General features: G+C 37.3%; 1 protein-coding gene across 2 annotated transcripts in view; it reads right to left on the bottom strand.

Annotated features, from left to right (window-relative positions):
* The window catches only part of LOC122539003 (neurotrimin-like), a 222907-nt gene that overhangs the window by 121829 nt on the left and 85454 nt on the right, over nt 1-15624 (bottom strand). For both annotated transcript variants that reach the window (XM_043673562.1, XM_043673563.1), the window contains exon 2: nt 470-594. In XM_043673562.1, the coding sequence (XP_043529497.1) occupies nt 470-594 (125 nt within the window). The remainder of the gene's footprint in view (nt 1-469; nt 595-15624) is intronic.

Raw genomic sequence — 15624 nt, 5'->3', positions numbered from 1 at the left:
TTTCAAGGAACTTCTCTCCCCGATTTTATTAGACGCGAGAAAATCTGCTTCGAGCGAGAGAACGAAAATTTCATTTTCGGGAAACTGTATCTACGAAATATGATAGCATGCGCGTCAAAGTTAAAATTCTTGCGTCAATTATAATAAAAGAAAGTATTTCACGCCGTGATAAACGCGGCGAGCCGACACCGAGTCACATTTGACCCCATAGCTGAATTTTTACTACACCTAACTTTTTTGGTACAGGATGTTATCTAATAATGTTTATAATATGGGTAGGAGAGGAGTTTGTTTAAAAAATGTAAAGTTCTCTAAACATATTTTTTATTTATGTGCGTTGCGTACATACAACGTTATTGTGTGTTATTGCAACATTTGGTACCATATTTATTGTCATATTTATTTATTACCGCTTCGTTCATGTTCCCGGTGTCGGCTACGCGAGGGTTAAAAGAATGAAATCGTTTACCTTGTATGGCCCTAAATCCTTGACGCTGCAGGCTAATTTCACGTTACGTCCCGCTGGCACTGTGATATTTCCTATTTCATCGACGAACTCGGGATCCGGGACGCTGGTAACGGAAACGACTGTAACTGAAATAAAATAAAACGAGGTTAACATACCACTGAACATTTAATCGTCTGACAGCAATGATTGGGGGTTACTTTTGTTTAATATCTAAATTTAAATGTTCGACTTTCTGCAAATATATCCTCCCATTCGGTTCTTGACTGAAGGAACTGAAAAAAGATTTGAAATATTCAACGAGAAGGAAATCCGTTAGAGAGTTACCTTCTCTAAATAATACTCAATAAAGTCGATTCTATCTTCAGTAATATTCAATGAAAAGGAAATTTGCATTCAGATGTGTAAAAGAAATAGTACACTATTATAAAAACCATTTACTTTCAGAGAGCAAATCGCAACATAAGTAAAAAATGAATAAAATCCAATGGTCAGAAAGATAGTTAGCCATTCTCAACGACGTAAATCGTTAACAGAAGATACTTTCGTCTGGCAAAATTAACAGTTATTCTCAAAAGTAACAGCTGTTCTCATTCAGGAGCAAACTTGGAAGGACCTGTAACGATTCGAAACTTTTGCACGTCGCTGTACGAATACTTGAACTGGAAACAGCGAAACAAGCAAAGAGGCGAGAGGAAATCGTAGCTTGGAATTGATAAGCGACGCTCGATTAAAAAGGAATTTCCGCTTCGTGTGTTCTCTCCGTAAGATTGCCAGTCGGGAATCAATCGATTCGCCATCGATCGGAACGATGGAACATCAAAGAGTCGCGCGCACGGAAACGCGGCGATCGATGTTCCCCGTGGGACATTATCAATTCCCAAAGGGACGGGGAAGGGCAGGGAAAAAGACGATGGCGAAACGAGATGCTCCTTTCTTTCCGACGACGTCGCAGGACATCGAAAACGCTGCGTGTGACTAGTATTTCCTCGCGCGAAGGTCGGGTCGCAAAGAAACGGGAGAGATCGATCGATCGGAGGCGAGATAGAGGCAACAGCGTCTACGTGGATGCGTGGATGCGCTTTGAGTTATAGGAGACCGCCGCTCGGACTGACAGCCTAGTTATTGAATACAAAATGCAATTTTTCAAGTCTGCCGCGCGGCGTACATCTGCTCGCAGCCAGTCCTGAAAAGTAACAGACCGTTCCTCCCGCGAGGAGCTGATCGAATCCTCGCCAAGGATTTCGAGATACACCCGTCCCGTCCAACCGGGACCAGCCATCCATCCTGAAATTCTCGCGATCGCGTCTTCTACCCTGAATAGCATTATTTCATGGAGTGCTATGGAAAGAAGAACGAGCCGAGAATACCGGTATACCCTACCCGAGGTCGAAACGTGTTTCGATAACGTGTTGAGAGATAATGGCGTTACTCGGGGCATGGAACGGCTTCGCGTTTGAAATGGAGACGAGAAAAGATTGGATCCGTTCCTTTTCGTCTCCTTTTCGCTTTTGGCTGAGTGAGTGAAGGGTCAATGCTTCTGGAGGAGGGAATTAGGATAGGTGAACTTTAATGACCTGTTGCGTGGAGGAGCGAAATGTATAAATGGTTATACCATTTCGTGTTTAATAATGTGAAAATGTTCCCGTGTCCCCATTGGCGAACAGTTGTCTTTGTCATCCTCGCTATTTCTAGCACTTTGTCACTTGTGAATAAAACGGAATTGAACATACTAATGTAGTATCGATTATTATAATTAATCTGTAGTTATAATTTTAGTTACGTTTAAATATAACAGATGGACGATCTTAGAAATATGATAAAATATGAATGTGATGCGAGAAATCCAACGGAAGCATGGAGCGCTTTTTTTTTTTTAAACGAGAATCGTGAGCGTCGCGAGAGAGCGTTGAAAAAGAACTGTTAAAAAGTGTCAATTGTGTTGTTAAAAGAATTTATTTGAGTTGTTTTAAAGTAATTTGTCTTGTTTAATTATTTCTTGTTCTATTATCATTACTTTCATTAAATAAACATTATTTATATTACACTTCTACGCTACAATGATAAAAATAAGTATAAGAATATAGTTAAAATAATTTAGCAGTCAAATGTATTTAAAATAGTTAGTATAGTAAAGAGACATCTATTTTTCTTTTATAATAAAATGTTCGGATAGTAAAGCGATAGTTTGAATGTTAGAATATTCGGATAATATAAGTACCATTTAATTTTAATTTGTGATAAAACAAATGTAATGTAATGATTCGTCAAACCTTGAACGATATCCCTATACATACAAGAAACACGTGACATTTCTAAAAATATTTAATGGCGCCACAAAATTGACCAAAAAGAAGAAAAATTCCCAAGATTCCTTTCGAGTCGCTTGTAAATTCCTGCAGGAAATACTCGACAGACCAGCGAGGCCGATTTGTGAGATACCGATCCTATATCGTCTAATACTTCTCAAAGCGGGCCGTTCAAACGTTATTACGGATTACACGCGGCGATATACGAGATATATATACCGGTGTACGATAGGGATAGCGGAGACGCGGGGCTACGAACGACGGAGCCAAGGAAAAAAAGAGAAAGATCGTTACCTCTGAAGAGACTCGCCACTCCAAAGAATTTCCTACAGAGGGAGAGTACTACCTTCGAGAGTTCGAATGCGATTCTGCTAACGATCCGTACAGTTGCACCTGTATCCGTGCACCGGCGTCTCCCACCTCCTCCATCCCTCTTCCACGTTCACCTGAAACTCCGATCCAAACCTTCGCAAGAAAACCCTCTTGCTCTTCCGAGAACGAAGACCCACGCTTCTGAGCTACGCGACCTGTTTACGACTCGTTTCTCTAACTTCGTAGCCTTTCCTTTTTCTGATATATCAAACATTGATGCCCGTACAGAGTTAGCGAAACCGACTCTCGAAGTTGGGTTTGACTAGGCTAGCGATGAGATAGCTGCAACTTCTATAACTACGTAAAGTTCGCAATTTTCGACTATGCTGTACGTACTACGTTGTACGTGTATGCTGTGCAGCGACGTATCAGGCGAGACTGTCCGTTTCATTGAGCCATCGTTTATTATGAAGAAAGAGCCTTTTATATATCCAGTTTCTTTATTTCAAAGTATGTATTTAAATTTCAAGTAATAATCCTCTTAAACTTTCATGATTAACTAATGGATCTAACAACAAGATTTACCTTCTTGTAATCGGTAATTTTTAAAGTCAAGCAAATATTGACATTCTGCGTTTCTAGTCTTTGTTAATCATCCTTTATTAATTCTTTAGAACAGTAGATCAGTATTGCAGCAACGCATCAATTTTACATCCATGATACATTTCATTATTTAAAAATTAAATAATGGTAAAAATATAAAACATTTTGTATATCCAGTTTCTTTATTTCAAAGTATATATTTAAATTTCAAGTAATAATCCTCTTAAACTTTCATGATTAATTAATAGATCTAACAACAAAATTTACCTTCTTGTAATCGNGCATCAATTTTACATCCATGATACATTTCATTAGAAAAATTAAATAATGGTAAAAATATAAAACATTTTGTATATCCAGTTTCTTTATTTCAAAGTATGTATTTAAATTTCAAGTAATAATCCTCTTAAACTTTCATGATTAATTAATAGATCTAACAACAAAATTTACCTTCTTGTAATCGCTAATTTTTAAAGTCAAGCAAATATTGATATTCTGCGTTTCTAGTCTTTGTATCATCCTTTATTAATTCTTTAGAACAGTAGATCAGTATTGCAGCAACGCATCAATTTTACATCCATGATACATTTCATTAGAAAAATTAAATAATGGTAAAAATATAAAACATGGATTCATTCAAATGTATAACAAAACACATTCCTTTTCAAATAGAAGTTGGAAAAAGAAGATGAACTGCTCAAAGCGAGCTGTACAATTATACGTATTTTTAATACGCAATATATGATATTTCCGTGTAAATATATATATATATATTTATTTTTTTATCAGTAACGCAGAAATATACACATCTACTCGTAAGTTCATCCTAATCGTGTACAACTTGACGACAAACCACTTCAACGAACAAATCACGATCGAATCACGCATCGTATGAACGAGAACTCGCGGGACTATCGCTACGAGAGTGTCGTAAGAATCCAGGTGCGCAAAGTGTCGCACGGTGCTTGTTTACAACGGCAACCATAAAAATAAATGCAGGACAGCGCGGTCGCCCACGTTCTCCGGGTTCTCCGCGTAGCCTAGATTTACATGCGCGTATACAGGCGAGCAAATAAATGGAACGGAAAGAAAATGGAGAAACACGGTAGGGCAGGAAAAGGTGACTTCCAACGGGTAACTCCGAGCGACTGCCAGCTTGCCAACACCGGGACCGCTAGTGCTACTAGGAAATTCTCTTTGGGACACTGCCATCGACTTCGCTATCCACCGGGCCAAAGGAACCGCCCGGTTCGTGCATCTCTGCACGCGTGCACCTTCCCGTCTCGAACTGTATTTTCGACTTCCCTGTATCTTCCACGCCAGCCTGTGCCCCTCAAGCTCATCCTGATTTTCGCTGCGAGAAGGACTCGCACTCGAGAAGAGGTCAACGTCACCGACGAAGTAGGCTTCGTTAATCTTTCAACGAATGGGGATCGAGTTGTTATTTTCTTTGGCCGAAAGAGGTTTGGACATTTTAGGTAGGACAACTACGAATTTTCGTACCATTAACTTGTGTGTTGCAAGGCAGCTTTTAGAAATGACAAGCTCAAGGAAAGTTCTATTCTTGGCACATTCTCGGCGACAATCTCTAGACGTCAGTCACTGTTGTATCTTTTTATCAAATTGATTGACTATTCATCTAAAGAATAATCGAACTTTCACATACATCCCTTCTATGTATTGATGTAACAATTTGACAAACGACTTTTCTATGTCATTTCATGGACGATCGTCTCGCACGTCGATTCACGGTTTAAACCTCGTGGCACTGATTGAATTTTCATAATTAAACCGGTGCGTGTTAAGCACATGAAAGAATTAGGGGAAAAAGAATCTTCGAATCGATTACAAATTTACTTTCTAATCTCAAGTCAATTAACAACCAATTGACCTACCAATTAAACGACAATTAAAGAATTTTTAAAGAACCAAAAAAAAAAAAAAAGAAAGAAAGAAAAGAAACGAATAAGGAGTGGAAATGAAACGAAAATGTCAAGATCAAATGGAAGATTAGGTGCTCGATCGCTGCAGTTTGAAAAAAGGAAAAAGAAGAGAAAGAAGAAAAATGTGATTCAAGCAAGAATCTCGTACTTATCGGAGATGCCTTAAGGGAGTATTAACGATTGTGAAGTATTAATTACGGAGGAAAGTAGACCGACTCGAGTCGCGGGCTCTATCACGGGATAATTAATACGATGCCCGAGTATCGACTGTCATTCGAATTAACGAGCACCAGGGGAACGGCCAAAGCGGTCGAAAGAAGGGTGCTCGGCGAAAGGGGTGGTTCCTTCGAGATCGCAAAGGGCTTTGGAAAATTCGGAACGTTGCAGACGAAAATGTACAAACCTTCGTAGACGTACAGAATATCGTATGATTCGCGCTGAAAATGGAGATAATTCTGGATAAAAAAAAAAAAAATAGATCGAAGAGAAGGGATGCAATTTAAAAATTTTCGTTTAAAACCTCATTATCGCGAAAATCGTAATTTAAAAAATTGTCATGAATTTTAGAGAGGACAAGAGCAAATAATCAACAGAAATTCTAAATCGAAAGTTTCCTAGATAATTTACCAGACTGATTCTCAACTAAAAATATTGAAGTTCATTTTTTTTTTTTTTTTTTAACGGAGCATCAAATGAAGAAACTTTAATCATTTTTCATTTATTTTCGCGCATACAATCGATCTTCTATAAGATCTTCTATAAACTTTTAATTTTAATTAAAATTTAATATAATTATATTATATTATGTAACGAATTGATAAATTTTTCTTTTCAAATAGTAGCATCAATTTGACGAATTTTTAATCTCGAAGACTTAAATGACAAAATTTCTTTCCCCCGTTCCCGACTTAATTTTTCACGCAGGGTTATTTTCATTTTCAATTGTACCACCAATTACACGACACTCGCCATCAGTACACTCCTTCGTCTGTGATATTTCAAGCATGCCGACTTTCTTAGCTGATTAAAGTTTGAGAGATTCCTTCGTTACGCAGCTTGGAGTGATTTTGTGAATTATAATTATTACGTACGCGAGGCAATTGCCACGTGTCGCGAGAGGAAAGATTCGTTCTTCAGCCATCCATCCAACAAACTCCAGTGGGTTATTAATCACGTAACGCAAGGGGGGAAAACCACTTCTTCGCGTCGATCATGAACGGAACCAGTGATTAGAGAATGTTCCTCGAGAGCGGCGTAAAATTGGAGAACGTTTCCAACCTGTGTTTCTCTTGTTTAGACGTTATATTCTGAGACGAGAGTTGTTACTGCTGAAGAGTGATGGCATAATTTAGCTGCCGCGTTTCTGGATGAGAGACGAATAGCAGAGGTTGCGTATCGTTTGCCAAATTTTGAAACTTCCACATCGACGATCTGTTGAATTTTAATACAGTTGCAACTACACCGCGAATGTTTATACATTTTCCCCGGGAAATTGAAGAATGAAAAAATTCGCAGAACGTGTAGGTATAATATAGGAGAAAGTTAACCTATTAACGAGTTTTTGAACTGACGAGTAGTGTTTATTTGCACACGAACTTTGTTAACCTACGCGACATCTTTCAGTAAGAATCTTTAGTAAAATTTATTGTACAATGTATGCCAAAAATTAATATTAATTATTCAAATCTCTGATAAGATTAGACTAGAAAAATATCGTGTAACGTATAATGTATTTTTCTAAATACTTAGTGGACGTTAACATATTCTTGAACAGCAAGGGATACGTACTGAAAATTGTTAAAACATGTACAATGTTCTAAAAAAGGAAACAAGAATAGAAATCGTCGTTGGAAATAATTTACTTTCATATTTGGCACGAGTTTCATTTTTGCCTAAATGCAATATATATCCCGGGTGAAATTTCCTGCATGCGGGCTGTTTATTCAATTTATAAAACACTTTCAACGACGCGCAAAACAGTACAATGCGCCGCGTGTTGTAAATAGCAGAAAGAAAAGATTTTTATTTCCTCGCGGCGGCCGCGTTCGAGAACTTTTTCCAAACGGGATCTGTTGACAGAAAGAATTGCGCAAATATTGCACGTTGTAACAAACAGCGTATATTCTTGCATATATACCAGAGTGCTGTGAAACCAATAGCGCCGCGGCCTGCCGCGTAAAACAATTTTTGCGTACCCGGCCTGACGAGAGAAAGAATGAGAATCTATGAAACAAACTCGTCCTCATGCTCATTCAAACGCATGCAGGATTCTAATAATTCTTGCACGCTTCGACGTGGTGAACGTTCTGTTATTTATTGCAGTTAATTCGATGATCAATATTTACATAAATCGACATTTACATTTGTGGTGCGAAAATAAATCGAAACGAAAGGATAACGTATTCATCGTTTGAGACTTTCGAGAGAATCGATTTTGAAAATTTATCAAGTACACTCGTGTTTGCTGGAATAAGTAGAAAGAAAAAAGTAGAATGAAATTTTTTTCCTAACACATCTCGTTTCAGAGAAACTGAAGTTCACATGTATTGCTGAGCTAATTGTTAATTCAGATTCTGTTTTCTTATTATTTATTTGCTCGTCCCTCATGTCTGTGAATATTGAAATAACGTTAAGACCGGACATTATTTTATTTATAATAAACGTTGTACAAATATACTATAATAAATATACAATGTAAACTATAAACATTATAAATTATTCATTTCATCGCTAATTAGATTCAGCGTTTTAATATTATATGTATGATTGTCTAAATTACAATGCAGCAAAATGAAAGTTTTGTGACATCCGAATACTATGTGTTTTACATATTTCGAAATTCGATTCTCTCGAAAATGGAATTTTAAATGAAAAAGTATTACCGTTTCATTTTTGACAATTTTTTGTAATTTTTTTTAATTTCCATTACAATTTCAAACATCTCTTAAGGATTCTGATTGTATCAAGAAAATATAGTTTGAAAAGGAAATATGATCGATGGAAAGTAAATTTCCACGTGATCACGTTCTCTCGGTCAATTCCTAATTCCTCGTTTTAATATCCCGAGTGTTCTACAACATGTAGCAGAGTACTCGTAATCTGAATTTATCAGTTTTCACTAAATTTGGAGGTTTATTCAGGAAGAGGTAGAAGAACGGGGATGGAGTTTTTGCTTTGACATTGCTGCAAGAAATCGCTGACTTGCTACGTCTGCTTCTACTCAGCTGGGATTTATCGCTTGCAAGGAGGAATAATGTCTCTCTTAAAAATGATATCTCTCGCAGTTAACAATAGAACGGGGCAAAAATTCAAGTCTACTTCATTCATCACATAATAATTTCCTGCGATAAATTTACTTTATCTGAGAGTGTAATGAGAATTACAATGTTTCAAAATATCCTATGATCTTTATGGATCACGTATTCCTTTAATAAATTATACGCGATAAAGTCACACGATCTTCATATCTATGAAAATCTTGCTGTTTCGAAATGTACAATCCTGTAAAAAATGTGTTATTTCGTGAATAAGTTACACGCGTTTATTCGTAATTTATTCGTAAATTCACTCGATCTTCATATCTACAATCTTTCAGCCTTTATATGCGACATATAAAAATCCGAGAAATCCTAACATTTTGTCTTCTAACTATAATGTTCAAAGTTAAGAAAAAGATATCGTAACGCAGCATGTTTTAACTCATTTCATTTGCAATTGCTTTCCATCAATTTATATTAATAAAAGGAAACTAAAAAAGGATTCTACGGATTTAATTCTAATATGATTTTCACCTAGATTCTAGAATTATGGAATTTTAAGAACCCGAAATATCTACAATATTTTTAATGGATTTTTAATGGATCAAGAGGTCGTTGTAAAGAGAAAATTTCAATCTTCAAAACTATGGTGGATTTAATTATAAAGAAAATTGTGTTCAGTATCTCTGAAGATGTTTGAATTTTTACAATATTCGAGAACAGAAGTTTACTTCTCTCCCAACGTAAAAACATTCATTGGAGAAAAAAAAAAACAGAACGCTAAAAGACAATCAACGTAGGGGCTTTCAAACATCTTAAAATGAAACCAAATAGACTACTGCATGATTTCTTTCTTCCAAAGTTGTCACAAATTAAAATATCGACAACTTCTCATCGTTATTTTTTCAATTATGTTCCTCTTTATTAGTTCCTTTCTTAAAGACACAAAATTGCATACTTATGTTTGTCGAGATCAAACGTGAAATCTTGGGTGATTCACGAAGATCGTGACTGTCTCCGAGTAACGCAATTATCGAACAGCTTCTACGGCGTCGAGTAAATCATTCGACGAGCCATTATCGCGGTACTGCACGCGGCTTTCTCGCGTTTTGGCAGCCGGCGCGTTCGTCAGAAGGCGGTAAATCTGAAAAGCTACTTTCACGTCGAGAGAGCGCCACGACGACGATCTGTCTGTCTCCGGCGCTGCAACGAAGAGTCTGCAACCGCAACGGCGCGGCGCTTTGAACAGAGAGGAGCGTGAAGGAGTAGCAGAAGCAACAGTTTATGTCAATTTTCCGCTCGAGGGAGAGCGAGTCTCGCGACGAGGCGAGCGAGTCGGCTAGCTACGCGCATGTATCCTCGTGAAAATATCGCTGTTACGGAAGCAATAGGCAATCGAGCGTGTGAAATATTTTCCGCGTGTGAACGTGTCACTGTGTTGTGACGGGGAAACTTTGTTACTTCAGTTACTCGACTTCCTCTGCAGCAAATTCTCTCTCTCTCTCTCTTTCTCTCTCTCTCTCTCTCTTGCCTCTCTTTCTCTTTCTACGTGTTACTAATTGGATTTCGATTTCGCCACGAGCGACGTCTTCGCTAAATTTGAACTACTACGGAATACAATATATATATATTCGTTGATTGAATTTGTGGTCGAAAAATGGTTCAGTTGTATAAAGTGACTCCGCAGCATTGGAGATTTGAATTTGATTTTGAAATATTAAATTGTTCGTGCAGAGATGCCGGATTTTTATGTAAATCCACGTGTTTGAGGATCAGAAAAAAGAGAAAAAGGTACCGAATGCTATAACTTGGATATTTTGTGCATACTGTGCAATTTTTTGCATTTCTGAAATGCCGAAAAATACACGGTATCATCACTCTACTCTTAACTTATGAAAGTTTTACTTCAAACTTGACAATGATGAATTTTCACACTTGGTCTATTAAGTTCTCTATTCCAATTCTTCAAAATTTCGACAGTGACGATTCTCAATTGCTTTTCAATTTAATGCTGAAACAAAATCGCGTTATTTATAACACCTGAAAGAAATATCTATTCCATATATCTCAATAAATTGAATTAAAACAATTGAAATCAATTAATAAACGCGCAGTCGAAATTAAAAAAGTATACTTGTATACAGAAATTAATAAAAATAATCCGAACTTCAAGTGTAAATCGATCTGGATTACTTATCAAAACTAAATGAATCTTATGATTAACTAATGATTCGTCGATACTCGAAATATCGAGTAGTCACTTTCATGACTAATACTATTCGACGTCTAATATCATGAGTGCAGCTAAACCGTTCTCCCGGAAAGAGTTCAATTAACGCTTAACATGAGATTATTCGTGCAAACAACCTGACTAATTTCCAACTTTCCTCATCAGCTATAGATTGTAAAACTTTGACCCACTTCAACTTTCAACGAACACCAATATTCCCATTAGCTCGTCTGAAATATTCCTTCTTCTACGAAGTCTCGGCATTATTACCAGTTATAGTGATTATCATACAGGGTTTCCCCATATCCGATTGAATCTTCATTCTCTAACGAACAACAACGAGAAGGGAAGATCGTGTCCTTTTTGATTCTCTATGGAGAACAATTCAGAGGTCGGCGATCCTTTTACTAAAAAGGACGCTTCAAACGATTAGATTACGAGCAAAGACTCTTCACTTCAACTCGTTGCAATCCAGTTATTCTTGTTGCAAGAATTTTAAACTTTTAGTACTTCTGGTGAAAATGAAAAAGTGTTGTTACATCAAACAAAGAAATCTACAAGTAGTTAGTTAGATTAGTTATATTTTTTAAGTTTCCGTAAATGAATGTCAATGTTAAATTTGATTGAAGTGAAGTTAAAAAATATATATCCAGAGAGAAGCTGACAATTTGGAAAGAAGAAAAAAGGGAATATTCTTCATCTAGTTGAAAAATTTTCAACACGTCACTCTCAGAGCGTTATGATACAATATGATATAAACCAGGAAATATTGCACATATAAGATCGTAGGTTCATGAATACAAATTTTTAATTCTTCATACACCGTGAATCCATAATTCTTCAATATTCTAGTACGTGTATTTTAATTCGAAACGACGATCTTTATTGAGTTTGACACGCAACATCTGTCGAAGTGGATTGTTGCTGTTACAGTAATCACGATCTACTTCTACAAAATACGATCTATTAATTTATTATATATTCTAAACTTTATTTATTAATTATTTATTTATTATATATTCTACAAAATACGATAAATTTCTACAAAACATAATTATTTAATATATAAATTTACATTTTTGCAAGATACGATAAATTTACATTTCCACAAAATACGACAATTATTTAATTAATAACGAATCTAATGACAGCTGTGATAAATCCAACGACGAAGGGAATTAAAGGTAATCCATAACTTTTCCCTCGGCTGATTTTATCCCTACGACGCCGAAAAGAAGGAGAGGGGCCGATCGTTTCCCCGGTGTTCGCGTTTTCGTCGACGCGACGTCGCGGGCGGAAAGTCCGAACGAAATCCGAGATAAGGCGCGCACGCACACTCTCGCCGAGATACGAAAGTTTGCCGTGGAAACGCGCGCGTGTTCCGCATTTGCATATATACGGTGTCCTGGCCAAGGAGCCTGTGGCTTCCTTTTTCGCCTTTCTCCCGCGAAGTGTGATTTCCACGGAGAAACATCTTGCGCGCGGCAACTTGCGAGGCTTTAACACGCGGATTCGACGGCGCGAGAGCGTAGAGCTGAGGCTGCGAATAAGAATTCTTTTTCTTCCGCCAACTTCCCCCCTCCCCCTCCCCCTCCCTCTTTTCCCCCTTCCTTTTATTTCTTTCCTTCTTTTCTCTTTTTTTTCCCCTCTTCTTTTCTTTCCTTTTCCTTCCCTTTTTCTTTACTCGCCGAGCTCTCAGATTTTCAAACCGCCGAGTGGAAATCGCATTGTTACACCAGTGTCAGTTTATTCTCTTCTTCGCCCTACCCGCTGCTCATTCTCTTGTTTTCTTATTTTATCGCCTTAAGCCGCGATACAGTTGATTCGAGCGAGCGTATCCCGCTTTTTTTCTGCCCGCGTGTTACCGGAAGTAACACGCGAGGATCGGAACGTTTCATCGTTGAGACGTGAGAATTTTAAAAAGCGATAAGCACAGTTGGTCGAATTTTTAATACTGTTTGTAGTAAACATCACGTAGTAAACATCAATGAAAACATGTTATTTATGCATGCTACGGTATATAGGATATTCACGGTGGCGTATTTATAGGAAAATCCTGATGCACCGTAACGGCCGGAACGTAAACAAACGAGCATGCGATATTTTACTGCTTAAGAGGGATATATCCATTCTTGAACGTGGGAAATGATCGCTGTATCGCGAAATTTGTATGAAAATGAAAACAAACCAGGAACGTCATTTACATTTGATTTACATTATCCTTAGAACGCGTTTTTATCTTTAATATCTGAAATTTGGTAAATAATGAAACTTTAAATTGCAAATTCTCTTTTGCAATGTTTTCTACGTGTTATTTAAAATTTTTGACTCGAGCAAAGTCATGTATTTAAGAAAAATTGACAAGTGAATTATTGAATGAAATAATTAATTTAACTGTTTAATCGTAATAGAAACGTTGTTAAAATTATTGAATAACGTTTAGAAAATGTTATAGAAGCAAAATAATTTAATTGTTTTAAATGAATTATTCCAACTACAAAACAATGAATTTCTATGATATTTTTGTATATTATTTAACAATTTTAACTATTTATTTCCAAACAATTGCGTCAGTGACTGAATTCTTTCATATATTTCCACGCATCATTTCATAGTTTCAATAATTCATCATTGGTACTGTATCATCGTAAAAGGAACTACAAAAGCTCCTTGATTGGCCAAAACTGCAGAATTTTCTTCAAGAAGTAAAACCGTGTAGCGGTATGAAGAATTTATCCGAAAAAGAAAAAAAACGTATTCCATTATTGAACCTTGATTCCATTCCAACAAATCCATCGTTGCAACGTTTACATCGTACCCGCTCGTTTCTTTCTTCTTTTTTTTTTTTTTTTTTTTCTTTGTAATCGTAAGCTTCGCACGCAGGGACAGGCAAGAGCTCGTGTGATCCTCGCACGAGGATTACAATTCGCACGAACACAGATATCGTTTTTATTCAAACGCCGCCGTCTGGCCACCTTCACATCCACTTTATCTTGATTCGACTGTGTATTTTCCGGCGATGCGTTCCTCTCGACGGCTTTTTCATCCTGCCCTCCCCCTCTCGATCCACCGGAAAACTACGTTCTAGGGAATTCGACGCGAAGCGTGCGAATGTGCACGTGCACAGGAAAGATTTTCGAGAGCTGAATTTTTCAATGCCAACAACAGCTCAGCTGGCTGGTATGACGAACACGCGAACGGTTTCTCTCGTCGCTTCGACCTCGGGTAAATGTTTCCTTTTTTCACAGAACTACGTCCCAACTACCAGACACCATGGACCATCGTTCTTGTATTGATTCGAGATTCATACAAATTACAAGTTTCCCGTATTTTATTGCCGTATTATTATAATATATAATTTCATTGCCGCTGTAATATTTTATTAAATATTTCAAAAAGATTGAAATAAGATAAATACGAATAGTCGATACGAATAGTTGGAAATTTTTTCCAGCATTGTAGCATAAAAATTAAATACTTCTGTAGAGTCGAGAAATGTAAATCTCCCGTGGAGTTTATAAATTTACCCAAGTTTCAAGTATTTATAACATCACGAAATTTGACAAAAGTTCAATCTTCACTTGGATTTTATTTTTCAAATTGGTCAAGACGCGTTGAAGCATCTCCTGATTCAGAATCGATCGAATGTCGTTCGCCACTCGACGATCGAAAGAAGCCTGTTCTCGATCGCGGATTAGACTGCTAGCCGAGGAAAGGGGGACTAAAATAAATCGTAGAAATGCTGATACGTTGGCCCGGCTCGAATCGAATCAGAAGCTTAGAGGATGCGATGTCTAACCGCGTTCGTGCTTTCAGAGAAAGATGGTCTGACAAATGACAGCGGTCTGTCTATCCACGAGACCAATGAGTCGTCCTTATCAGGCCGCGCTTCTCCGCGCGCAGCCTCTCGATTTTTCTGCCGGGAAACGGCGAAAAAACTGGCCGAGTCTATCTATCGATATCACTTCTCTGCCATGGTGGTAGACTGATGATGGAAAAACAACGAGGGTAGATAAACCTTTTCCTTTTTGCCGTGTGGTATCATTGTCCGTGAAGATTAAGCGGCCGTAATAAGGGAATAAAATGGGACCGGTGTTGAATGACGATTAACGACAATCGCATTAGCCTCACGTGAGAAACGGCCTCGGTGATTATTTGGCTGGTAAGTCCCTTGCTTAATTGGTCGTAATTTCTTACGGATCTTCTGCTCGGCTGTCACTTTTGTCCCGAAAGTTTCTAAAATATCGACAGTGCTTCTGACGCTTGTTTAAAAGAATCTTCAAGAAGGCGACGCCGCCAATAAAATCGCAATTCTGAACGAAGAATTTCGCTGAAGCTCAATACAGAAAACAAAAAAGTCTACATGCATCTCTGAAACTTCAAATATTGACAGCAGAAGAAGGGGTTTCAGATATTTCACGTATATTAATTAATTCTAAATTCTAAGATATTAATTTTAAAATGCTGGCAACGTTCCTCGCAATTGTTTTTCATTAAACTAAAA

This window comes from Frieseomelitta varia, unplaced genomic scaffold, assembly GCF_011392965.1.
Source record: "Frieseomelitta varia isolate USP_RPSP 00005682 unplaced genomic scaffold, Fvar_1.2 scaffold_185, whole genome shotgun sequence".
NCBI classification, from domain to species: Eukaryota; Metazoa; Arthropoda; class Insecta; order Hymenoptera; family Apidae; genus Frieseomelitta; species Frieseomelitta varia.
The sequence above is the reverse complement of the archived record's forward strand: the minus strand, read 5'-3'. Positions and strand labels throughout refer to the sequence as shown.